At 38.8% G+C, this 26181-nt stretch overlaps 4 protein-coding genes across 4 annotated transcripts; 3 read left to right on the top strand and 1 right to left on the bottom strand.

Annotated features, from left to right (window-relative positions):
• The first annotated feature begins 5182 nt into the window (after window positions 1-5182).
• LOC126627764 (RING-H2 finger protein ATL67-like) lies at window positions 5183-6059 on the top strand. Its single transcript, XM_050297309.1, has one exon. It carries the CDS (start codon window positions 5249-5251, stop codon window positions 5822-5824), a length of 576 nt encoding a protein of 191 aa, XP_050153266.1. The 5' UTR covers window positions 5183-5248; the 3' UTR covers window positions 5825-6059.
• An 845-nt stretch (window positions 6060-6904) lies between these two features.
• On the top strand, window positions 6905-8809 carry LOC126627763 (probable methyltransferase At1g29790). The gene has a single exon (XM_050297307.1). It carries the CDS (start codon window positions 7157-7159, stop codon window positions 8594-8596), a length of 1440 nt encoding a protein of 479 aa, XP_050153264.1. The 5' UTR covers window positions 6905-7156; the 3' UTR covers window positions 8597-8809.
• Window positions 8810-10869: 2060 nt separating this feature from the next.
• Window positions 10870-12816, top strand: LOC126629551 (reticulon-like protein B3). The gene is made up of 5 exons (XM_050299630.1): window positions 10870-11193; window positions 11587-11767; window positions 11889-12030; window positions 12222-12291; window positions 12375-12816. Exons 1-5 carry the CDS (start codon window positions 10971-10973, stop codon window positions 12536-12538), a joined length of 780 nt encoding a protein of 259 aa, XP_050155587.1. The 5' UTR covers window positions 10870-10970; the 3' UTR covers window positions 12539-12816.
• A 5281-nt stretch (window positions 12817-18097) lies between these two features.
• On the bottom strand, window positions 18098-25970 carry LOC126629885 (golgin candidate 3-like). The gene is made up of 15 exons (XM_050300028.1): window positions 25540-25970; window positions 24413-24511; window positions 24111-24239; window positions 23503-23658; window positions 22934-23066; window positions 22778-22842; window positions 22278-22445; window positions 22125-22184; window positions 21752-21898; window positions 20474-20770; window positions 20286-20351; window positions 19658-19860; window positions 19192-19246; window positions 18782-18964; window positions 18098-18622 (listed from the first exon to the last, which is right to left on the bottom strand). Exons 1-15 carry the CDS (start codon window positions 25756-25758, stop codon window positions 18296-18298), a joined length of 2307 nt encoding a protein of 768 aa, XP_050155985.1. The 5' UTR covers window positions 25759-25970; the 3' UTR covers window positions 18098-18295.
• Window positions 25971-26181: the final 211 nt, after the last annotated feature.

The raw sequence follows: 26181 nt of genomic DNA, 5'->3' as shown, positions 1-26181 counted from the left end.
AAAAAGTAAAAAGTAACAATGTTTAAAGAGGTGGTTTGTAATATTGGGTGAAACAAGGCTTTCAGAAGTGAACTTCAAAATACACAGTAAATCAATCCTTATGGGCACATCAGAAAATATAAACAGAAACGTTTTCAGATTCACAAATTGTGATTATGGTCCATAAACAGATATTAATTACCAAGCTAAATGAGCTCAATCAAGCTCAGTTAGGTCAATATATATACACAACACACAAATGAATCAAACCAATCAGAAAAATAAAGTTCATTATCACAACTCGAACAAACAAAACATAGAAATCAACTTTCTCATCCTTTCCTCCATTTTCCAAGGAACCAAACAAAACAGTAAGAAAAAGCCCCAATACCTTAATTGTTCTTGCCAGTAAAGAGAATGACCCAGTCTCATCCTTAATCAAGCACTCAGAGATTCGAGCCTTAAAAGCTATTCAGTGGAAACTTCACCCTACTGATTGGAATCTCTTGGTCGCCCGTGGTTGGTGCGGCGCAAGGCTTGCTCGTGGTTGGTACGGTGCAGGTCACTAAGACTTCCATTGCGAGAATATGAATCACGTGACCCTAACTCCGTTAAGTTTTCCATCCAATATAAGTCATGTACCTCTCACATGACTTGTGTTTAAGGTTATCTCGGTAATTTTAATACTTTACTTCCCTTTTATTAAGTTGTATTTGACAACAAACTGTAGGGTTTCTTAGGCAATAGAACAATTTTATTTAGCACATATGCATCTACAACTCCATTTATGGCACAAAACGTCAACCTGTTTCTCATTTATTGAGCCCATATGAAATCATATCTTCGAGACATGCTAAAATGCAAATTCCCACTTGTGTATCATTAAATAAAACTTGTAAAAAGATGTTAAAATGACCTAAATAACCCCAAACACAAGTCATGTGCGAGCCCATACGAAAAGATGTTGAAAAGATGGAAAACTTAACGGAGTTAGGGTGAGATGACAAATTGATGATTTTGTAAAGTTGGTATGACAAATTGCTTAAAATTTTAGTTTATATGACAAATTGAAAAATATGAACAAGTTCATATGACATTTCAAAAATTTTCCTTTTTTTTTTTTGAAGAGGAAGAAGAAGAAGAAGAAGAATAAATTTATTAAAGATTAAACTTCTAATACAACTGTTTCCCGTACAATCAAAATTAAAGGCCTTCATAGACGAAATTGGAAGACAATAATCCAAAAAATGAGGGTCGGCAACAGTGAGGCCCATATGAGCTAATGCATCCTCCACGAAATTAGTCTCCCTATAAATATGCTTCCAACTGATATGCTGAAACCCAGAAGCCAACCATTTGATATTCCTCTATGATAGGCTTACTAAATTGATTTTTTTAAGCCTAAAACTTAAGAATTGTATTTTAGTTAAAAACTTTGGACTCAAATCCAAAAGGACCCTTAGTTTCTCTCTAAAAACTATTAATTTTTTCATTCCAAAATGTACCAAAGCTTTTGGTGCAATGGTTGTACGAAAGGGAGCAGGATATTCCTATCTTTTAAAAGCTTAAAGACCCACGTCCATTACATACACCTCGGAACTCACTACATTTGCTTGGAGAAACCGGTGTACTCCAAGCAAATGTACTGAATTCAGAGGTGTCATGGGTGTGAGCCTTTATGCTTTCAAAGGATGTGAATTTCCCGCTCACTTACAACCATCGCAACGAAAACTTTAGAATATTTGATGCGGATAAGGACTCCAACAACAAAACAAAAAAAAAAAAAAAAAAAAAAAAAAAAAAAACAAACTCAAGAAGAAGAAGCCGGAGGAGGAGAATCGGTGTTGTTTGGTAGGTCGACCTGGCGTTGTGGTCCGTAGTGGTGTGTGACTTTTTTAATAGTGGGTTTCTAGTTGTCATGTTGGGTCGGTATCTCACTGTGTGTTTGCATGATCTTTTGTTTTTCTGATGTATTCTAACTCAGATGCAAGATGAAATGAAATAACATTTTACCTTTTTTTTAAGGAAAACTAATGAAAAGAGTTTGAAAACTTTGAGTTTTAACGATAAGGACAAAATAAAGGGTAAAGTGAATAGTATAAGGTTTGACTTTTTAGTGTAAAAATGTGGTTTTTCGTTAAATTGAACAATATTATGGGCTTTTCGTTAAAACTTTTTTTTTTTTATTGTTGTTATTTATTTATTAGTATTTACTTTTCCTGTTTGTTGGTTTGTGCGTTTTTCTTGTAATTTTAATGTTATTATTTTCTGCCTTAAATCCTACGCCCAGGGTTGAGGATTTGGGAATAAAGTTGCTTTCTTTACGCTGAATTTGAACATTTTTGTCACTGAGATTTGTGTATGGAGATTTATTGTAGCAAAAGCCTCGAATCAGGTGTGGAAGCTAGGGTTTTAAATTTAATAAGCCGAACCGAAATCGCTGATTTCTGGTAACAAGATGGAAATATGGATTTTCAATTACTTTATTATGTCCATGGCGTCCTATCATGCGGCAGAGAGAACTTGCATTGTTGTGGTTGGTGTAGGTGGATGACAGTAAGCTCTTAACTCTTCGTAATTACGTAGCCTTATTTTGGTACATTAGTTTGGAGATTTAGATAATTGATTTTCTTTAGATTTTTTATGAAGGGTTTTCCGTTGAGTTAGAACTACTTTGGAAATTTAGTCCCTCCAACTCCACTAGTCCATTTTAATTGGCATCCCTCAATTTCTTAATACAAAGCGTCTAAATTTCTGCATGCTTTCGATTCTCGCCGTGTTATTGGGTTGATTGGATTTGACAAGTGCTGCAAATTAGACCAACAAACTTGAAACAAGCAAACAGGTAAAACGAGAAAAAACGCTGCTGCAAAAGCTGAAAACGTCATTCCTGAGCTTCTTTCAAATAGCTAAAGGTGCTGGCGGAGGTGGAAGACCATCCGTGTTCAAGACATGCACCAACATACATGTAGGCCTGTCGACCCACACCGAAGCACTCATGCCCGTTCCATTAGGTACCGTTTGGTACATGGGACGGGACAGAATGGAGGACGAGGTGTTCCGTCCCACGTTTGGTGAGCCTAAAACGGATGGAACGTACTGTTTCACGGGACAAATTTTTGATGAATTTTCATTCCTCCTCATCCCCTGGAACGACTCGTTCCACATCCGTGGAACACAAAATTATAACCTCTCCGTCTCTTTCTTCTTCCTCCTTGTTTCCATCCGAGTGCATCTTTACTCCCTCTCCGTTCCGTCCCATCCTGTTCCATTCCGTTCCGTCCCGTCCCGTCTGCATACCAAACGATACCTTATGCAACGCAAGAAAATCTACCGCCATATTGACTAGCCTTGGAACCCAAGACTAGCAGCACACCTGGAAGGCTGTTTTACTCTCTACAATTAAACGCAGAATATACGGTAGATCTCCCAGTTGCCATCCTCCAAATTTTTCTCTAAACATCCAATGACTTCCTTTTAGTCAGATTCCACAATGATATTTTGGAGACCTCTCTGATTTGCAAACTTACATCCCTCCAAAATCAAAACTGCCTCCTCTAATAAAGCCCTGGATGCTTCACAACTGTTCATTGAGCTGCAACAAACTCACCAACATGCTTACGAACAACACCACCCACCCATGTCATCGTGGAACCCACTTGCCATCAAACATCGGCATTAACTTTGAGACTTGGGGAATGAGGTGGCACACAATGATCTGTTACTATTCTACTTGCCCTTTCGATCCTATCCTGCGGCCTCGTGCATTCCATAGCAGATAAAAATGCTGTAGCAGAAATAGGATAGGGTTTTTTATCATTTAACACCGCACTACATCGTGCCTTCCATATTTTCCATAGCAGATAAAAATTCTGTAGCAAGTGAATACAATGTATGTCAAGAATCTCCGGTTCTCGTTCTTAGTTCGAAAATCTCTCTCAATCATCTTCGGAAGCCAAGCATCAAGAGTAGTGATCTCTTGCCTAATCGTTCTGCAATTTAAAACTCCCCAAAACCACACAGGTTCAACCCAAGGACATAAGAAGAGCATCTGCTCCACCGTTTCTACATGCATGCTGACCTCATTTTCAACAGGCCCTCAGAAGTTGCCAATGGATTCCTCGTAGCCCTCCATGCACATGAAATGACGTGGTGGAGCTTCAAGGTGCCAAATACATTTCCAAATACTTTATAGCCAATGCATATAAAGTCAAAACTCGCTCTTTAAAATAAACAAAATATAATAACGTATGTGCGATGACTTGCTTCTGTAACCATCTCTAATTAAACTAATCAATCCATTTACTTATGTTTGGATGCCGACGTTGCTTCAATGCCATTTGATTATTTCCAAATTTCTGGATTCGGGGACTGCCAAATCCAACTTTGATACATCAAGGAACATCCGCTCACCAAATTATAACATATATAGTAACACAAATTATTTAATAAACGGACATGTATACATGACAATATGTCAGACGTGTATACATGACAATATATATAACTGAAATGTTTATTAGGTGCGCAAGTAGCTTGTAACTCAGTTAATTAAGACTAGAGAGTATTCACTCATGCCCTTGAGTCCCATGTTTGAATCTTCTTCCTCGTAATTTAGATGAATTCATTTGTTGATAAAAAAATTGTTCATCATTAGATACATCATTATAAGCGCTAGTTTAGATGAATTCAGTATAGATATTCCTAACATTTTTCAATAAAAAAAATGTTCATTAGATACATCATTAGAAGCGCTTATGCTAGAATTGCTTCTATTGTAAACACGTGGAAAAAATTTATTAAAAATTTCATGTGTTTCTTAAAAAAAGAACTTGGGAGTGCTTCCTGAAGACAACCCTAGGACGCATAAACGCTTTTTACATTTTGAGGAACGCTTTCATTCATCAGGAAACAACCCTAGCTTTTGTCAAAAGTAATCACAGACATATCTTAAGTTGTAACTAATTAGCTGCAACATCGGATTCAGAATTTGGTGTATATGAAATTGTTGTGGTGGGGTGTGGGCTATTGGTGAAAAAGCCTAAACTCGTATGTTGCTACTTAGTGGGCTATTTGGGGATTGTGGGTGCGTGGAAAAGTAAGGGTGGCAGTAGTCACTCACACATTTTCCCACCAATTTAATGCGTCTACGTTGTGAGTATTAAATGCAGCAGCTGGAGCACCCACCCACCTTCTCACCCCACCCCCAAAAAAAAAAATCCCCACCCCCTCCAATGGCTAAAACCCCCCTTCCCCCTCCCTTCCTCCAATGTCCTCCTCCAACTCCACCTCCCACTCCCCCACTAATTACCTAACTACCCTCGGCCTCGGCTACGGCATCGCCATTTCCCTCGGCTTCCTCGTCCTCTTCTCCACCCTCCTCCTCGCCTCCTACCTCTGCCGCCGCGTCTCCCGCCACCGCCCTCCTCAGCCCCGAAACCCCAATCCGAATCCGAACCCTGAGGGCGTCATCCTCCCCCGCATCATCTTCGTCGCCGAAGACGACAACGACCAGGAGCAGCAGGACGACGATGAGAACGCCGTCGTCGGGCTCCACCCGAGCGTCATCAACTCCTACCCTAAATTCCCGTTCTCCAAGGAGGCGGCGACCCCCGATTCGTCCACTTGCTCCATCTGCCTGTGCGACTACAAGGACGCAGAGATGCTCCGGATGATGCCGGAGTGCAGGCACTACTTCCACCTGTTGTGCCTCGACGCGTGGCTCCGGCTCAACGGGTCGTGTCCAGTTTGCCGGAACTCGCCGCTTCCAACGCCTCTGTCGACTCCGTTGCAGGAGGTCGTGCCTTTGTCTCAGTACCCAGCCGATCGGGGATGGAGTAGGTGACTGATTGCCCCTGGTTGATTGATTAGATTTCTGGGTTTTTTTCCTTTATATAATTTTGGGTTTTATTTTTTTCTGTAGAATTGTGTTAGATTTTGAATGGAGTGTGGGTGGATTGAATTGTTGCTTGGTTTGGGGAGATTGGGAAATGTACATTTTTTGGGATTGTGAAATTGGTGAATTGAATTGTTTTAATGTTAATTAACTTTTTATCGAACGATGATAAAGTTGACTTAAATCATTCATCTTTTAACACGAACAACTTTGGATCACGATATTTAAACTTACAACCTCTAACAAAATAAAAATTGAGCGCTGCTAGACCAGCTAGCCATGTGCAAAGCATTCGCCATTCGGCCAAGGGTTGTGTCTATATTTCTTGCTTGGTAGCTAATCATGGTGAAGTCTTAATACTAAAAATCATACATTTCATGGGGAGGTCAAAGGTCATGTGGTGGTCATGATTCAAAATCATATATTTTAATTGTTGCGGCTCGTCCTCCAGATATCTCTTATTCGCACCACTCCAGAATAATTATCAGCTTTTTAAGGACTGGAACTGTATTTCCATTCTTATGTTGACTAACTCACCTCACACTGTTTCTTAAATCCCAATCAAAATGATTAAACAAGTCTTAGTTGCTTTCATTGGAGTTTGCCCCCACTTTGTATATTGGAAAGATTAGTTTTAAAATAAACAAAATGATTTTCGCGCTCTCGTTTTTTTTCTTCTGCATTTGTTTCTTTCTTAGTGCCTCTTTATTCTTCTTTTATTTGTTCAATCCAACAAAGGAAGAAAAAAAAGAAGAGTAATGCAGTGCAGGAAAAAAAACAGGAGTGCAAAAACCACTTTCTTTAAAATGTTCGAATTTGCGTCCCCACTTTGTATATAGGAAAGAGTGATTTTCAAATATAATAGGAATTTTCACTCTTCGGTTTTTTTTTCTTTTGTACTCCTCCATTTTTTCGTGCTTTTTAATTTTTCTTTTGTTTATTCAATCCAAGAACTGGAGTTTTGTATAAAGTCACTTCTCTTAAAATATTGAAATTGGAAGGATGGAGTAGTTTATGATCCCCATATTTTTGTTAAACAAAGATCAAGGCTTTTCTACGACTTTTGCATTCTGATAAAGTGCTCATGAAATCCGCCCAAAAACCTCTTCGATCAATAAAACAAATGCACCAATCTCCATGCCTTCACCTACATTTTTTATTTCTCAAATTAGATACCAAGCAACAGTTTAGATTATTCCGTTTTCTTGAAAAGAGTTGAAATGTGAACTGTGGAAAAGCACTTCTCAAACAGCTGCTTTTTTTTTTCTGTAGCAGAAAGATATGAGAAAACCAAATGTTTTCAAGAACTTGGGAACATGGAGAGGAAGAGTTCGCAGCTCAATCTTTGCATTAAGTGCTTTTGCTCTTCTCATCTCTGTTGTTACTTTATCCAAATTCAACTCTATCGGATCGTTTCACGTCACCGATACGCTCTGCGGTTACGTAAATTCTGGTCAGAGTCCAAGCAGGAGCGATGGCCATGTCACAAAAACGCTTGAAACTGTAATCCAGAAAATCGAAACAGAACTTAAGAATTTGAGAGATTCGCAACCAGAGGCGTCACACGGACTTGTGTTGAAATACAGTTCCCTTCTTGCTGATGTTCTGGGGCTTATTGAGTCAGTGCAGACATCTCTGTCACAGAATGAAGAGACTCACAAGGTAAACAATGGGAGCAAAGACATTCATCCGCTCTTAAAACCGAAGCAGCAATCCGATGAACCTGCTAATTACTTTCTGACCGAAGAGATTCGAAAGTACGTCAAGATCAAGCCGAACAGATTAGGGAAGCAGAATTTCATGGGAGCCAATGGGACTTTCACCAGCATCGGCCATGCTTGCTTTGCTATGAAGAAAGAGCTCGAAGAGTACATGGACTATGACATCGGCGACATTTGCAACGATGACTGGAGGCTGGCTCAGAAGCTGATGATTCACGGATGTGATCCGCTTCCGAGGAGGAGGTGCTTCTCCAGAGCCCCAAAGCTATACAGCACGCCGTTTCCAATTCGTGAGTCCATGTGGAAGCTCCCTGATGATAGAAATGTCCGCTGGAGTAACTACATTTGCAAAAACTTTACTTGCCTCGCAAGCAACAAAACTCGGAAGGGGTTCTTCAAATGTGCAGATTGCTTCAATCTTGCAGGCCACGAAAAGCCAAGATGGATCCAACCAGCAAACCTAGAAGACTCCAATTCGAATGTAACCACAGATTTTCTCATCCCTGAAGTGCTCGAAATCAAGCCCGGGGAGATCAGGATTGGGCTTGATTTCAGCGTAGGAACTGGGACTTTTGCAGCAAGGATGAGGGAGTTCAATGTGACTATAGTCTCGGCAACTATCAATCTTGGAGCACCTTTCAACGAAATGATAGCGCTGCGTGGACTTGTTCCGCTTTACCTGACAATAAATCAACGGCTTCCATTTTTCGATAACACCCTTGATTTGATCCACACCACGAGGTTTCTAGACGGATGGATAGATCTCGTGCTGCTGGACTTTGTTCTTTATGATTGGGACAGAGTTCTGAGGCCGGGCGGATTCTTGTGGATCGACAGCTTCTTTTGTTTGAAGGAGGATTTGAGTGATTATTTGGAATCGCTGAAGATGCTGAGGTACAAGAAGCACAAATGGGTTGTTGTTCCAAAGCTTGATAAAAGTGATGATAAGGAAGTTTTCTTCTCTGCTCTATTAGAGAAGCCGGGAAGGCCGTTCCGGTAAATTACAGATTGATCATATGTCTCTCATAATTACTATTGATTTTTTTATGAGCTTAAGATTTTGATTGTGATGTTATAATTGTCATTACAGTTAGATGAGGTTGCTCTCATAGAAGGGAAAATTTTATGCAAAATGCATCTTTGTTTCTTTTGACAATACGATATTACTAAACGACTCCAAGTTATGGAAAAGAGGATTTGAATTTGGATGCTAGAGAGTGGATATTGCGATGATCAGCTAACTTAACCCACGTATGTATTTAAGTACAATAAGAATGGTATAGAACAGGCAGCCCTGCTTCCAAACAGAAGGTAGGAGTTTGGGCAGTTAACCTGTAGCAAACCTGCTCCTGTAGCAGTAAACCTGCAGGAACCTGTGGCTGTAGTTGTTGCTATAGAAATTTCAATTGGATTATCTGATGAGGATAGTTTTCATATTAGATGGGACTAGTCTGTAGCCAAGCATACCAAGTCAAAAGGATCTAATACTTTTGTGAGAGTGGTTATAAATCGCGTGGCCACACCCCTACTCAAATTGTATTCTTGTAGAACAAATTTCTTTGCTTATATTGAGTTAAGCCCTTGATTAGCGTTGAAACTAAACATGATTTAATTAATTAAAATAAATTAAGTGTTTACTTCCATGTTTGATGAACTTAATAATGATGACAATGAACGCAAATGATGAATTGTTGTGATAGATAAAAATTTCTACTTTCTACGTACAGCTTTTAGGATAAAAAAACACGAATCCAAAGCCGAATGAGAGCATAAATATTGCATATATAAAGGGCCTTTGATAAAATGGGGCAGAAGGACCTTTTTAATCCATGGGCCTTAGGCCCTTCCTTGTAATTCGCTATCAACCAAATTTTTTTTTTTAACAAACGATATTATCTATACTAAAAATATGATGATGAATTAGTATTAATATGGTTCAAATTCATTTTCAACAAAAATTAAACATAAAATCTTTAATATACAAATAAAAAAATTATCATTAAACTGTAATATTAAGTTGCATCAGCCAACCATTTAGCTCCATTTCTTTCTTCTTTGTTTACGTTCCTGTACAAATAATAAGGTGGTCTTCGTTTGTCCATTGTGACTGTGACTCAAAAGAAGGTCGCAGTCACTGCATATTCTTTAACTGACACAGATTGCTCCTCCCTCCAGTGGCCCACCATGAAAGATTCTAAAGTGGCAGGGTCCCAGCCAGCCAACAATTATGTAAAAAAGCTCTAAACAACAAAAAAGTTGAAGCTACTGTAAATTTGCATGGCCCCCTTCTGCAGTTTACAATATTACGAATTTATCAACTACATTTTTACAAAGGTTAAATAACAGTCCCTTTAGAGGGACGATGAAATTTTTGGACGTAAGTAATGAATATATCCAAAAAATGGGCTAAAAGTCTTGAATATATCCAAAATTTGTGAAAAATCTACAATACTCTACCGCTTGAAACTCTTAAATTCAATTAAGTAATTAACCAAAAAAGATTGGACAAAATTAATTGTTTTTCAGAATTAGGTATCCCAATTTTATCTAATTCTTCCTATTTGTAGACTTTCCACTATATTCGCGACTACAATTCACTTTCTTTCTAAGCCTCAAAATTATAGGCCTTTTTTCAGGTAAATAAAAGCTTACCTTAACATTTAAAAGTTAAAACACCACCAAATATCAATTAATTTTTTTCATTTTCTGTTTTTCTTGGTTATAAAGTTACCCCATTTTTTCATTTTAAATTGACCCCGGAAGCGACCCACCATAAAATATTACAAAATAAAACTTGCTGTCAATATTACCCCCAATCTGGATCCGTCTCTATTACTCCCATCACACCGCACACCAACGTGGACCCCACAAAAAACCTACCTAAAAGAGAGATTTTACTGTAAGTCGGGGACACGATTTGATATATCACTGTATAATATCATTGTTCAAAATTACAAAAATTATTTAAATTAATTGTATTATTACATTTAATATATGATACCGTATTCTCTGCACAACGAAAAATTACTGCATCCAAAAGGAAAAAAGTCACCCGACCGTCCAAACCACTCATCTCCTCACTGCTCCCCGCCACGTGGTTCGCAACCTTTCAAACCAGGTCGGTCACCGTGGACCAGAGCCATTTCAAATTTCCACCGAAGCACCCGGTTCCGGACCCGAACCTCCAGCCTAGCGCTAATCAACAAAAATCAACGGCCCAGATCTGATCTCGTTTCCCGCAACCTTATATATCCACGCTCTTATCCAACCCCCAAAACCCTACTCACTGTCCGTGTTATTATTTCGGTTCACTCGTCCGAGATTTTCGGTGTGATTTTTATATACTTTTTTGAACTTTTTCGGTTTCGGTGGCCATGGCCGACGAGAAGAACGCCGGATCGCCGGTGGAGCACGAGCCATCGCTGATGGAGAAGATAGGCGAGAAGATCCACGGCGGCGATCACGATTCCTCGTTGTCGTCTTCTTCCGACTCGGATAACGAGAAATCGGAGAAGAAGGCCGAGTCTGTGAAGACCAAGGTCTTCCGGATTTTCGGCCGGGAGAAGCCGGTCCACCATGTGCTCGGCGGTGGAAAGAGTACGGACATCTATTCTCTCTCTTGAAGCCTTTACTTTCCCTATTATTAGAAATGAATATATGTATGTTTGATATGTGAGTAGTGATTTAGGGTTTTAGGAAGTGTGGATTTGTGTCGGTTGTATGTTGATCTGGGATTTTAGATGGTTTTCAGCTGTGTTTGGAAGCTGAGAAAATTTCTGAACCGATTGAAGGTTTGCTTTTTGAGTATCTATTTGTAGTGGTCTACCGTATAAGCAGAGTAGTTAAGTTATTCGGTTTCTTTTCAGGTTAGTCCTGATCGGCGATGTTTATCAATATACTACTTACTTTATTAAGTTTTGGATCTTTGAATGCCTTGTTTGTTGCATTAGACTTTAGATTTCAGATTTTAATATTGGTGAAATGTTGCAGCTGCTGATGTATTTTTGTGGAGAAACAAGAAGGTTTCGGGTGGAGTTCTTGGCGGAGCCACCGTAGTCTGGATCCTTTTTGAGTTGCTTGAGTACAACCTGCTTACTCTTGTTGCCCACATTTTGATTGCCACCCTTGCAATCTTGTTCCTCTGGTCCAATGCCCATACTTTTATCCACAAGTAAGATGCTCGGCCTTTCCAATTTGATTGTTTCTTCGTCTGATGCTTTTGTTGGATGTTAATGTAATATATGGTTATGTTTGGATCATTGTGTAATGGGCTAATAACTTTGCTTGTGTAGGACTCCTCCTCGTATTCCAGAAGTTCGTCTTCCTGAAGAACCATTCCTGCAGGTTGCTTCTGAGCTGAGAGTTGTAATCAACTGCGCTTTTGCACTCCTTCACAATATTGCATCTGGGAAAGACTTGAAGAAGTTCCTTGCTGTAAGAACATTTGATCTCTATAACCCTTTTATACAGGCTTCCCAGTCAGTTTACGGTGACTAGATTGGTTTCTTCTGTTCAATAGAAATTTCAGTCAGACTTATTGGTTAATAATCATTTAGCTAGGTTTTGTTGATTTTGTTGTACGGTTTTGTTTAATTGTTACTTTAACGATGTACCGTTGTTTTTAGGTTATTGCTGGCCTGTGGGTTCTTTCCGTTGTGGGCAAATGGTGTAACTTCCTGACCTTGTTTTACATATGTAAGGACTACGGAAAACTTCGATGCATATTTATATTATTGTACTGAATTTTCGCTTACTAATGTATGACCCTCATTTTACAGCCTTTGTTTTGCTGCACACCGTGCCCGTCATTTATGAGAAGTACGAAGACAAAATCGACCCACTTGCGGAGAAGGTGACAATCGAATTCAAGAAGCAGTATGCCGTGTTTGATGCCAAGGTTTTGAATAAGATTCCGCGTGGTCTGAAAAACAAGAGGGCTTAGAAAGCTTGGGGGTGTTTTGTTGTGTTCCAAAGCTCTAGGTTTCATAGTTGATCTTCCCATTCTGTTCCAAGTGTTTTGGATTTGTAATTTGAATGACTATATTCATGTGGTCTTCAGTTTCGAGAATTAGGTTTTGTTCTTGTGCTTATACATAATCGTGGGAAGCCATTAAACAGCACCTTAGCCATATGTTAATTATGACGACTTTATGTTATTCAACGCTGCGTGTACATGGGTTGTCGATTAATATTTGAACACTTGTGGTGTATGTTATTTCATGCTTGGTTCTCTTTTTGGTTATGAGCATGATGTTTTGGTGGTTTTGTGTTAATTTTGCTTGTGTTTCAAGTATGCAAGTTTTTGGTGTTTGGTTCAAGTATATAAATTTTGGTGTTTTGATAAAGTGGAATAGTGCATCGGATGTATTGTGTGATGGGTGCATGCCACTGAAACTTAAAAAGAGAATTTTCTAGGATGCCCAAAAGGTCAGCAATGCTTGATGATACGGAATGTTGGGTAGTGAAGTATCAACATGTACACGGTGATGAGAATCCTTAGTTTAATGTGTGGGGCAAACGAGATATGACAAGATTAGGAACAAGGATATTCGAGGTAAATTAAGAGTAGCTGAAATTGAAGCATATTCGAAGTAAATTAGGAATAGTTGAAATTTGAGATAAATTAGGAATAGTCGAAATTGAAGGTGTGAGAAAAAAAATCGATTAAGGTGGTTTAGACATATAAAACAAAAACCTGCAGGTGTTTCGATTAGAAGATGCAATTACGAGACAGGTTCAGGGCCAAAAGGGTAGAGGAAGATTTGGATAGACATTCTAAGAAAAATCTTGGACTACTGTTGATCCTAAAAACTATCAAGCCTACGTGGTGCGCAGGCCGAGCAATTAATAAGCTAACTACGTCCTTTGGTTGTGTGCAAGGCATGTGTGCAGGGCATGCTAACTTGTTGGCCGAGTTCGGCTGGGGAGTAAAATATCTTGATGTGGCGTTGGGCACGCTGCTAACTTCTTGATCTTGCGACTGCGGTCGAGAAAGGAACACATCTCGGCCTTTGGGTTCTAGAGCCTGAAGACAGGGTTGCTAGTTCTGCAAAGTTCAATTTCAATTTCAATTTCGGCTTTCAATGTGTCGAATGTATACCTGGTAACACCTCACTTCGCCAAGAAGGCTGATGAGATGACCTTTACCAACAAGGACTCGGAAATCCTTGTCGATCGAGACTTGGATCAATAATTAGTTGGTCTCGAAACAGTGTTGTTTATCCAAAATAAAGGTGCTCCTTCATCAGCTAATTCTACGGCTCCAGTGCTATTTATCAAAACTGAAGATATCACCGGTTGCCTTCATAGTGCTGTTTATCCAAACTGAAGATGTGTTGGCGAGAAGAAAGAGGAGAATGATAAAATTCTCAGGGTTGTTGAGAAGCTTTGCGCATGGCAATTTGTGTGTTGATTTGGAGGGGCCTTTGAATGATGCATTCCTTTCTCTATTTATAGTAGCAAACCCCCTTATAGCCGAGCTAGAATCATATTTAGATTAGGACTCCTCATCCTAATCTTATTAGGTCTCGACCGATCCTAACTTCAATAAGACTTCAAACCAAGCTCTTTAACAAACTAGATTCATTCCCTAATTCTCAGCATCTTCGGCCTTAGTCTTAAAATTCCTTGTTGCACTAAGTTTCGACTACCTCACCCTTATCTAAACCAATCTTCCTCGCAGTAGGATTCGGCTGACCTTTACTGGACAACCCATGACAAGATTCTAGATGAATGCTACTGGGCCAAGAATAACTCTAAGCTCGGCCCAAAATAATATTTTGGGCCCAAACATTACCCCCTCGCTTCTGAGGTATTCGGCCTATAACTTCTAGCTAAGCCTCAACTTTGAAGAAGCGAAATGAACCTTTAGCATATTCCTGAAGGACACTGAAAAGCCTTGAATATCCTAGCCACCTATGCGCATTTATTAGGCGCGATTGCACTATCTCAATCTTGTCAGATTCCCTACCACGTGGCATCTCCTTGGTACGTTTATCCCTTAATAATGACATTTGAGGTATGTGGACACTAAAACGTCCCTTCACCATTAAACTTGTCGTCACACGCAATTGTGCAACCTTAATTCGCGAGCTTTTCGACCTTTTTGGGTCGTGCGGATACTGAAACATCCCTTCGCCATTAAACTCGTTACATGCAATCGTGCATCCTCAATCTGCAAGCCTTTCTACCTCTTCGCCTGGATTCTCAAATATTTGTCATGATTACAAAATATTTGGTTGAGTTTACCCCTTAGTCTTCAAAACTTAAAATGTTGATCTTCTCCCCAAATGCTTATAAATACTCTACTCTTCTCCATTTGGATTTTTACGCTTCTAAACCTCCAGAAACTCTTGCCATTTATTCTCAACCCAGAAAAGAAACCAAACTTCGAAACCCAAAAACCTTTAAACCTTCATCAATGAATGTTAACACTTTCATCACCAAGCTTGCCGAGAAGAGCGACAAGTGCTGAGACATCATCGATCAGAACACCATCAAATCCCTTCAATCCTAAGGTGATTCGAGTGCCTTCCACCAAACTCTGGGACCACTTTTCAAAGACAATGTCCCAGAAAACATTACCATGATGTTGAAGGCCCCCTGCCTTGAACCCTTTTTCCAAGGGTAGGACTGGTTGAAGTGGGAATTGGTCAAACCCCAAGAAGTTTGGCCCTCGACCCCCCTTAGCCTGGGCTGCTTGGGTCACTCGGATGAAGCCACACTTCGGGGGCGAATGAAAGACTCTTGGCATCTTTGATGCCATTAAGCTCTCGACCATTGAGATCATCATAGATCGAGAACTTTTAATGGCCGCCCTGAGCTTCTGGTGTTTGACCACCAATACCATGGTCATTCCTCTCAACCCTATTGGTCCATCTATCCTAGATGTCACGACCATACTTGGCACTTCCCCATCCGATCTTCCAATTGATACCGCTTTGTCTTAGTATCAATTTGACCTAGACTTGAAGGCAGTCTTTCGTGTCGTCGAAGCCTTGAAGAAGGATGACCAGAAGGCATCAAAAGAAGAAGTGCACAAGCTGCATAAAAACTTCTTTAACTATAACACCCTGATCACCCACTTCTTTAACTATTGAAATTACACAAAAGTTCTTACTAATGGGTGTTAACGGGTAGTTAACGAGTTTCGCGGGTTCACCCAAACTGACCCGTTATTTAACGGGTTGACTCGTTAACCACCCAACCCGTTTATCACCCACCCAAATACTAATTTTAACGGGTCGGGTTGGGTTGAAAATGTCAGGCCTACCTGTTGTGTACAGCGCTATTATCACGTATTTCTTCAAGTATGCTTTTTAAGTCTCGACTAAACATTTGCTCAAATTGCCGAGATTGCTCTTCGAGTTGTCGTCAAAGAAACGACCTGGTTGGTGGATCAAAGGCCATACCACCATCCTCGTCACAATCCTCCAATATTCCTTTGACAAAAATGCCTTTTGTGGTTTTGGTGGGGATTTCTACACCACAAGGCTAACCGCCGAGATTAACTTCATTTTCTCGGCGTGTCGCACTTGTAGCTTTAGGTGTCATAACAGCAAGAGGATTATGTGCCTGTAACAAGTCATCTTGTCCTGGGTTACTAGACTAGAAAATTAATCGTTGATTTTCCCATGACTATTTTCTTTGTTACTGACCGTGTCTCAATGGTCATGAACTTTGTAGCTTTAGCACTGGATCCCACCGAGCGTGCTAAAAATGTTGACCCTAAAAACTACCAAGCATACATGGCGCACATGCCAAGTAATTAATAAGCTAACTACATCATTCAGTTGTGTGCAGGGCATGCCAACTCGTCGGTCGAGTTCGTCAGGGAGTAAAATATGTTGATGTGGCGTTGGGCGCACTGCTAACTTTTTAATCTTACGAATGCGGCCGAGGAAGGAACATGTCTCGACCCTTGTGTTCTAGAGCCTGAAGATAAGGCTGCTAGTTCTGCGAAGTTTAATTTCAAATTCGGCCTTCAATGTGCCGAATGTAGTAACTTGATAACACCTTACTTCGTCGAGAAGGCTAATGAGATGACCTCTACCAACAAAGACTCGGAAATCCTTGTCGATTGAGACTTGGACAAATAACCAGTCGATCTCGAAGCAGTGATGTTTATCCAAACTGAAGGTGCTCATTGATCGGCTGATTCTACGGCTCCAATGTTGTTTATCCAAACTGAAGATGTCGCCGGTTGCCTTCACAGTACTATTTATCCAAACTGAAGATGGGTTGGCGAGAAGAAATGGGAGAAGGGTAAAATTCTCAAGGTTGTTGAGAAGCTTTGCACATGGCAATTTGTATGTTGATTTAGAGGGGCCCTTGAATGATGCACTCCCTCCTCTATTTATAGTAGCAAGCCCCCTCATGGCCGAACTAGAATCATACTCGGATTAGGACTCCTCATCCTAATCTGATTAGGTCTCGACCAATCCTAACTTCAATAGGACTTCGAACCAAGCTCTAACAAACCAAATTCATCTCCTAATTCTCAGTATCCTCAGCCTTAGCCTTAAGATTCCCTCTTGCACTAAGTTTCGACTACCTCACCCTTATCTAAACCAATCCTCCTCGCAGTAGGATTTGGCCGACCCTTACCGGACAACCCACGATAAGATTCTAGATGAATGCTATTGGGCTAAGAATAACTCTAAGCTCGGCCCAAACAACTACTTAGATCTAATGGAATATATGGTACAAAACCGAGCACAATGACGTTCTAGGATTCCTATGGCCGACCCTACTTAGTGGGATAATGCTTTTCTGTTGTTGGATATCTTATAACGAAATGATAGTGTTTGGTTCGTAACCGCTTCCAAAACTTCTCGCAATCTTATTGTAATTTAGCATTGGATTATTTCCATTTGTCTTAAAAGCAAGGTTTAAAATATCGATATTATCCCGATATTTCTATCGAAATTTCCGTGTTTTTGGACTACCGATATTTTAGACCTTGATAGGAACTCTATGTGGTACTAAGTCACTCATGTATCTTACCATGCAATGTATAAAGTGTAAAATATGGTACTAATTCATTATATATAAATGATTATGGTGTGTTTAAACTTCTTTCATTAATTACTACATATTTTCTACACTCACAATGTTTGCCAGCTCGCTATATAATCAACTTAAATCAGTTAAATCCATCATGCAATGCATTTCCTTCCAATTTTTTGTGATAAACTAATAGATAATTGACTAAATAAACATCCTGCAAAGTTTCAATAAAAATTTCCAAGTTTTTCTTACAATTTCCGTGGCTTTTATTCAATTTTTATTGATATCGATAATATCCCGATATTTTTATCGAAATTTCTGTGTTTTTGGATTACCGTTATTTCCAATATCATTAATATTTTAAACCTTGCTTAAAAGAGCGGCAAGGATTTAGCACAAGGAGCCTTGAAACAACAGGATTGCTTATTAATAGGCCGTAAGGATTGTTCACCGAAGATACAAGTGCCATTTGGATCTGACCAATCTTGGATATAATTGAATCGTTTCAAGTCGTCATTGTATTTAGGTTTTGCAATCGTCTGAGAGTTACAGGCCCCAAACCTAAAATTACCAGGCAACCATGCACAAACTGGTATGGGTAAAAAGAATTGATTTGAACAAAGATTGCCCGTCTACAAAATCAAACAATGATCTATACCTTCGATTAATTACAAGATACACCGCCGCAATTTCAATATCTAGGAAGCATTCTTGAGGCGTATTGATTGCTTTCTGACCATGTGAGAGGAACCGTTGAGAATTCGGAATCAGAATGCTCCCGAAAATTACTGCCAAAAGGTGCGGAACTTGTGTTTTGGATTGGTGATATATTACTTCTTGAGAAACCAGGCTCAGACCCGCTAGTTGTCGTCCTGTGGTTGGGATCCGGACCCATGTGTGCCTTGCTTGGAGTTCTATATGAATCTTCGTCAGATCTGCCTGAACCATCTGCCAACTCCCTTCTCTCCCTTTCTTCAGTTTCCTTAAGAAGAAAATCAACCCACAGATCTGCAAAGGACTGGACTTGGTACGGAACAGAGTCAGGGTAAGAGTCCATGAACGCAGAAATAATTTGAATTTAAAAACTAATGTAGAACTCCGTATCAACGAAAACCTTATGCATGGTAGAAAACCATATGCCAATTAATCTCTTAATCGAAGGGAGACAAAAAAGTACCTGGTTATCAGCAGCTGCATTTGCAGATAATCCAGCTGAGCTGCCTCCCAAAATTCCCCCAACAAGGCGCCCGGGCAGAGAGAAAACTCCACGAACAACACCTTTGCCCGCACCTTGAGAGACACCTATTCTCTGCTTGTCTTCATCTGAGAATCCCAGCATGCGAGCCATAAGATCCAGAACCTGAAGAGCCACATCAAACTACATGAGTCTGGTTACTTAAAATAAAAGGAGATAACCAGGTTTAGAGGGCACAAAACTATTGTCTTGTGTCTGGTGATGCATAACACTTGGTTGGTTTCAGGGAAGTAACCAACGAAAAATTATTATATTCTAGCAGAAACAGAAGAAAACAGTACGAAAACTTTTGGTAGTGCCCCTCCCCGTAGCTAGTCTAAAGAATTTCATACCTCTTTACTGTGGTTTCTCTGGAAGTAGGTCACCAGTAATTTGATCACAATGCGTCTGTGAACAAAACCAATCTTCATTAATCCTCTTTTAATGAAACAGCATATAAATAAAGGAAAACTAATGAAAAGGGCTTGAAAACTTTGAGTTTTAACGATAAGGACAAAATAAAAGGTAAAGTGAATAGTACTAGGCTTGACTTTTTAGTGTAAAAATGTGGATTTTCATTAAAGTGAAAAGTACCGTGGGCTTTTCGTTAAAACTCCCAAATAATAAATAAACCAATAATCCTTAATGACAATGAAAGAAAGCACTTCTCTGAAAAAGTAAAAAGAAAGAAGGAAATAAAAGAGGGGGGCCTATACTCGAGATACGAGCCATAACTGAAAATTGAAGGCCAAACGAACCCCAATACTCTATCTACCTAAAACCCAATGGAAGGCCACCTGAAAAGTTAAACAGACCAACCTGTCAACAAGATAATCTGAATCTACCGACATCCTATTAAGCCTGGTCATGCTCTGCTCAACAGCTCGGCGTAATTTTGCATTGTCTTCCTCAAGTTTATTTACTCTGCTTTTCCAATCTACTACTATTTTTTCAGCTCGTGAAAGCTTGGACAAAATTTCTTCCTTCTCCTTCTTTGATGCTTCCGCCTGATGATCCGCTTCCTGGTAGAATCATAAACATTTAAACTCCGATATGCCTATGCCTGTGTGTGTGAGCATATGTGTAGGGGTGTGTGTGAGAGAGAGAATGTGTGTGTGTAGGTGTGCAGGGTGGACTCCAGTTTTACGCATGTTAAACATTGTGAACTTAAATAGTAGCAACCATCAGAATATACAGAGCTTAAATTCGTGTAAATGATGCAACTTTATATGATATAATCATGTAAGGAATAATCTTATTGTTCTTGTCGTCAATAAGATTATCCTCAAAAAACCAAACAAAGTAGCATGATTTGCATAATCACAGTGATGGAATACCAATGTAACAAATGTACTGCAAGAAATATTATATAACACGAAGCAAATTAGAAATTGCATACTCAGACGAAATCATTTTGAAAATACAAAGGAAAAGAAAGCAATCATACTTTCAAGAGCCGAGAAAGCTTAGCTGACTCTTCTCTTGCCCGAGACAAATCTCCTTCCAAATGTTCCTAAACATAGAAGGAAACTAGCATCAAAACAATAATCTGGGGATTTGTACATCAACACAAAACATGCCAAATGCCTTCCTTGATAATACAATTGGCACACAACCAAAATCAACATTTATTACCTTAGCTTCAATTTCAGCATAGTACTGACCAAGAGCAGTTTGAAGATTCAAAAGTTCAACATTTTTGTCATCTATTGTGCTCATACAGCTTTCAAGTCTTTTATTTAGATCATCAATAACTTCCTTTGATTTCTGAATTTCATTGTTGTTGCTCATCTTGAATTGGTCCTGATTTGCTATTGCCTGCTTCAAAGCTTTCTCCAAATGTATTATTTGAGCTCTTTGATATTCGTTACTTTCTCGGAGTTCTTCAATAATTTTGCTGTCTTCATCCATTTTTTCAGACTCTTCAGATTCCTAGAGAAAGTATAAGCCATAAGGTAAAATAAGACATTAATTTTGCATGGCATTTCATTTAGGGGGTACTGGATGTAAAACGCACCAAAAATGTTTTCCGTGCAATAGAAAACAGTATACTTGTAAACAGAATTACGCAAACAAATTTGTGGAGTTCTTTTCTAAGTTTCTACGAAAGGAATATTTAACAATAAAACCATGATAAAGATATAAAGACTCAATGAACAAGAGGTCCATCTTGAACCTGATTCATAGATCAACATAGAATTAAACTACAAATTGGTCATCTTAATTTAAATATAGAAAGTTCTGTCCTATTCCTACCCCAGATTATGTGCCATCTTTTCCAACTCCCTTTCTTCCCGTCTCAGTCATCTCATCTCTCTTACCAATTACAGATAATGAACAATTGAAAGCTCCATCCTATTTCCACCCCACAAGAGCTCCCAGATTTAGTGCAGTCTTTGCCAACGCCCTTTCTTCCCGTCTCAATCATCTCATCTCTCTTACCAATTTACAGATAATGAACAATCTCTAGATGCTGGAGACATCTACCTCAAAACGTATCTCAAGAACTCCCATCTTATATCTACCCCCGAACCTATCCCAAAAGTTCTCTTTGTCTTATAATAATCTGGAAATTCTTCTACAATAGTGAATATATAATATTTGCTGAAGATGATATGGAGTGTCAAAGTTCATATATTAGCAGAATATATCATACAAAAGCAAGCATAGGTCCATCTATCATTAACAGTCATTAAACTTTCCGCTAGCCTGCAGTCACTACCTAGTGTCCCCCTCATTAAATTTAATTATGAGAGTGCATTAGATAGAATAATCCACTGAAAAATATCCTTAATCACAATCCCATCAATTTCATAGTCAAATGGATCACAATGGAAAAAATAAATATTTTTCCTGCAATATCATATGTCATGCACCACAATGCAAATAATGAATGTTTGCAGGACAAGTAACCTTTTCTAACAAATGCTGTTTAAGGCGTGACAATTGTTGCAATGCTTTGTCCCTTTCAAGACGTGTTTCCTTCAAATTTTTATCAAACTCTCGTAACGATTTCTCCATTTCTTCCTTTCCAGGAAAACTTTCTGAAGATTCTACCGTCTGCACAAAATTTTAAAATACTGAAAATAAGCAGAAGAATTGTTGTCAAAGTACAAAGAATTGAGTTATATTACCATGCATAAACATATTTAATACAGTAAAAACGCACGACCCCACCCACACCTAATACTCAAAGGGAGAGGGATTAGGACATACGATGCCATCCTATTGCAGGAAAAAAAGTAAAGATTGTATTCCCCAAAAAAATTCTCAAAAACGGGATTACCTGCATTTCACTTGCGGTCCTGCCCACTTTCAAAGCACCCTCAAGTTCATTTTTCTCCACCTATGCAATGACATAGTATTAGGGTTGATTGTCAACGTAACAAAAACTCTCATAAAAAATTTACGACAAAATAAAGTACTACTATTTAGCAACCTTAAGACTATTATTTTCCTTCTGCAGGTTTGCAATTAACCTTTTCAAACTCTTTGCACCATTATTTGCATTTTCATCCTCCCATCTATTCAACTCCATTTGCAGTCGATTTATCTCAGCCATTTTCTCATTCAACTCATTGCTTATTTTGCTAATCTCGACGGAGGTCTGCCAAAAGAAAGTACATGCATAGACAAGTCAGAGCACCAAAAAGAAGAACATACATGTACATGTATAGCTGCCTCCATAAATCTAGCCCTTGATGTCTGAAATAAAGTACCGAAATATTTTAGGATATTTCCAAATTAAAATGGTAATGATGCAGAGTAGAAGAAACCCGCATAAATTACACATACACATGGGTAGACAGATACAAATGGCTAGTGCAAAAATAATGAGCAGTCAAGAGCTCACAATAACCATACAGAACCTAAATAAAGGCATTTGGTAAAAAATATATGCATCTAATATCAATGTCTCTGTCAAAATTTGAAACTCACCTTTTCTCTATCCAACTTCAGAAATTTGAGCTCTTCCTGGATTTCTTTATTCAATTTCTGTTGTTCTGCGAATCAACAAAGATTAAATAAAAAAAATTACAAAAATGTTCAAGATGACTTGTAGAATCCCTTCTGAATCTTTGCATAGCAGTGTACCTTGTAACTTTTGATGCATATTTTCCGACTGATTGCGTTCTTTTTCAAGTTCCATCCGCAATTTTTTCATCTCAGCAGTAGCTAGCACTGCTGCTGGGGACCTATTATTCTCTTCTTGTAAATCTGCAAGCTCCTAGAAGGCATTTATACATCTGTTGTCAAGTTCTTTCATCATTACAAGAAAAATAACATACTGGGGATCTACAAAATAAATTCGAATTCTAACTACTCCCAAAACTGCTCTAGATAACTATTATGGGCTTCAGTCTCTACAGAATTCCGGGCTTTATCTTGTTCTAGTATGTGGTTAGATTGGAAAGCTTTTATAATCTTGGTTGTGTGGTGTATGTTTATGTCATAGTGGATAGTGCCTTAGAATATATGCTTCTATGATTTTTTTTAATACTGTTTCTATGTTAGTTGTGGCCATTTGTCCACTCCTTGTATAATTTTATTGTTTCATCATTTTTTGTTTCTGGAAACAGATTATAGAAAGAAAAATCAAACACTATTGGAAAAAGGAGACAGGTAGATCTAACTGAAAAAGAAAAGAATACAAGGTGCATTACCCTTTCACTCCCTTGAATATCTGAAAGCTGAGAAATCCCATTGCTTATATCGTCTTGTGTATGGACAACACCATTCTGTTTCTGATGTCCAGAGTGTCCAATTTTTGCTGGACTTGTCACTTTATGCTGTCTGTTGGGCAACTGATTACTGCTTCCCTGAGTCAATTTGAGGCTAACTTAGCCAATTATCAGAGCTCAAGGACAACCAATGACAATGAGACAACTAAATAATTTTTGCTAACTCAATAAAGTAGCACATGTGAAATTAATAAACTATATGGAAGCAATTAATCCACTTCGTAAAAGGGGTTAAGGATCTGGAACTCTGCTATGGCAGTTAAACTATACAACTCTCGATTCAACTACTTTATTAATTCCCTTCTTATTAAATGTTCAGATAACAAACATGCAGACCAAATAAATAACAAGTAATCAGTTTTTTCTGACCACTAAACCTCGTAACATATGATAACAGATGTATCATAAAGGAAGTTTATGATTTGATTGAAGCTAACCACTAAGTACTGGCAAACTTACTGAACAGATTCATTGCAATCAAATGTTAATGATGACACAAGTAGACTTTGTCATAAGTTCATAACAACTACCTTGAGCACGTTGACTCCATTCGCAGCTGCTTTGTGATTTTCGTTTCTAGATGCATTCAGAGATGCAGTTGTTGAGTCCAGATTCTGTTTCAATAAGCCATTTTCTTTACTCAGTCTGAAAGTTTGATCCTGTCAAACGTGAGGGCTTCAAATGTTAAAAAGGCATGCTGTAATGTATTTTATCAAGATGCCACTCCATACTGAATATAAGGTGCACAAGTCCGATTAGAGATACCTCCATCAAACACAATAAACAAAAAGGATGAAATTGATAGTATAATTTCATAGAGTCATCTGGGTACCTCTTTTTCCTTTAACAGAACTGCATAGCTTTTTGATAATGCTTTTATTTCTGCCTCGGATTCTTGAAGCCTCTTAATTTCCGCTTTGTATTGTTCAATCTAAAAGAAAAGGGAAAATGCAGATCAGAATATCATCATATACTCCATCTGATGAAACAAACCAAATAACAGCTGCGAAAGACGAGGGGTGCAAAAAGGTCAACATGAACAGTGACCAGTGATGATGATAATAAAATATGGAACAAGACTCCTCTAAGAATCAACTTAATGTTTCGTTATAGATAGATTTCTTGACATGAACTCAGCTTCCGCTAAAATACATTTAGTGGTGTACCTACTTGTATTAATATTTAAATTAAGGTCAAAATTAACAAAAACAACATACAGAAGAGTGAATGACTCTGAAACCCATTCATCCGCTCAGACCCTAGATAGAATGCTAAAATCATATCCATATTAAACGTCACAAACCATAGGGCTTTCCTCGGGAAAATGAAGAATAATAAAACTTATACTTGGTGCATGGATGCCAGGCCATATAGGCAAATATCTTAGACCTCCTATAACCGCTGCTGCTGCATAAGTTAGATAAAATGTTGACCCTCACACTTCTTATTGACAATTCTGCTTCAGGGCCTGTAGCAAGGCTTATTAGACACAAAATATTCGTGCATTCACAGCAATGCACTATAGTTGTGTAAAGTCTAGCAAATAAATACATCAATTTCTGAATTACTGACACCAACTAACAGGAAGTATCCAGATTTTGTATTTTGAAAAACATAATCATCCCACTCACTAATTACTACACATAATACCCCATTCAAACTCCATTGCTCACAACCTAACCCCGCAAATTAATTAGAGACTCCCATTTCAATACGAAAATAAACCACCATTTGCAAATCTACCTCCCTTTCGAAGTTGGAATTTGTACGCCACACGCAGATGCCGAAAGATTCAATGGCTCACTAAGATAATAACCAAATTCTCAGCAAAAAAACACATAATCCTAAATCCAAACTCATCGAAATCGATGGAAGCATTCATTATTAACAGCTAAAAATTTCACAAACCCAAACATAAACCAAATTACACAAATTGCCAAAAAAAAAAAAATCACAAACCTCGGGACTAAATGGGAAATCGATGCCATTGGGGATCGGAGAGCGCGAGGGGGACTTGGAATGGGCGAAGCTGTGGGAATTCCTCCGATCAGATAAGGAAGAAGCTTGGCTTCCATTGATAGCGTAGATCTCGTACTCTTCGTCGTCGTCTTCGTCGTCGTGCACGTCCTGAGCCATCTTGTTGAGATTCTCCTTCAGGTTCGCAATCGTGCTCCACATCTTTCAAAACCCTCGAAAAAACCAGCGAAAATTCAAATCTCCGCGGGTGCTTTAGCAGGGCGCCAAAATCGTTGGAAAGTCGGAGGTGAAATTTCTTGGACTGGGGATTGAAATTTGGGATTTGGGTAGATCTGAGGGGGGCGAGGAAGAAGGGGCGAAGCCTTAGCCAAGGGATGGAATTTCGTAATTAAAGTTTGGTTTTTTATTTTTTTTTGAAAGGAAAGTTTGGTTTTTTATTTTACAGTTAGAGGACACGTTGTGTAACTTATGAAATGGTGAAGCAAGCGCAAGAAAAGAAGAGGTGTTTTTTTTTTTTTTCCAATGCGTTCGGAACACGGCACTATATTAAATGTTATTATACAATTTTTTTTGGATATGATATCCACACACCTCATTTTACTTCTCACATACCTTTCTAATTTT

The sequence above is a fragment of the Malus sylvestris genome, chromosome 7 (genome assembly GCF_916048215.2).
Source record: "Malus sylvestris chromosome 7, drMalSylv7.2, whole genome shotgun sequence".
Taxonomy (NCBI): Eukaryota; Viridiplantae; Streptophyta; class Magnoliopsida; order Rosales; family Rosaceae; genus Malus; species Malus sylvestris.
This window is presented reverse-complemented; position numbering and strand designations above follow the sequence as displayed.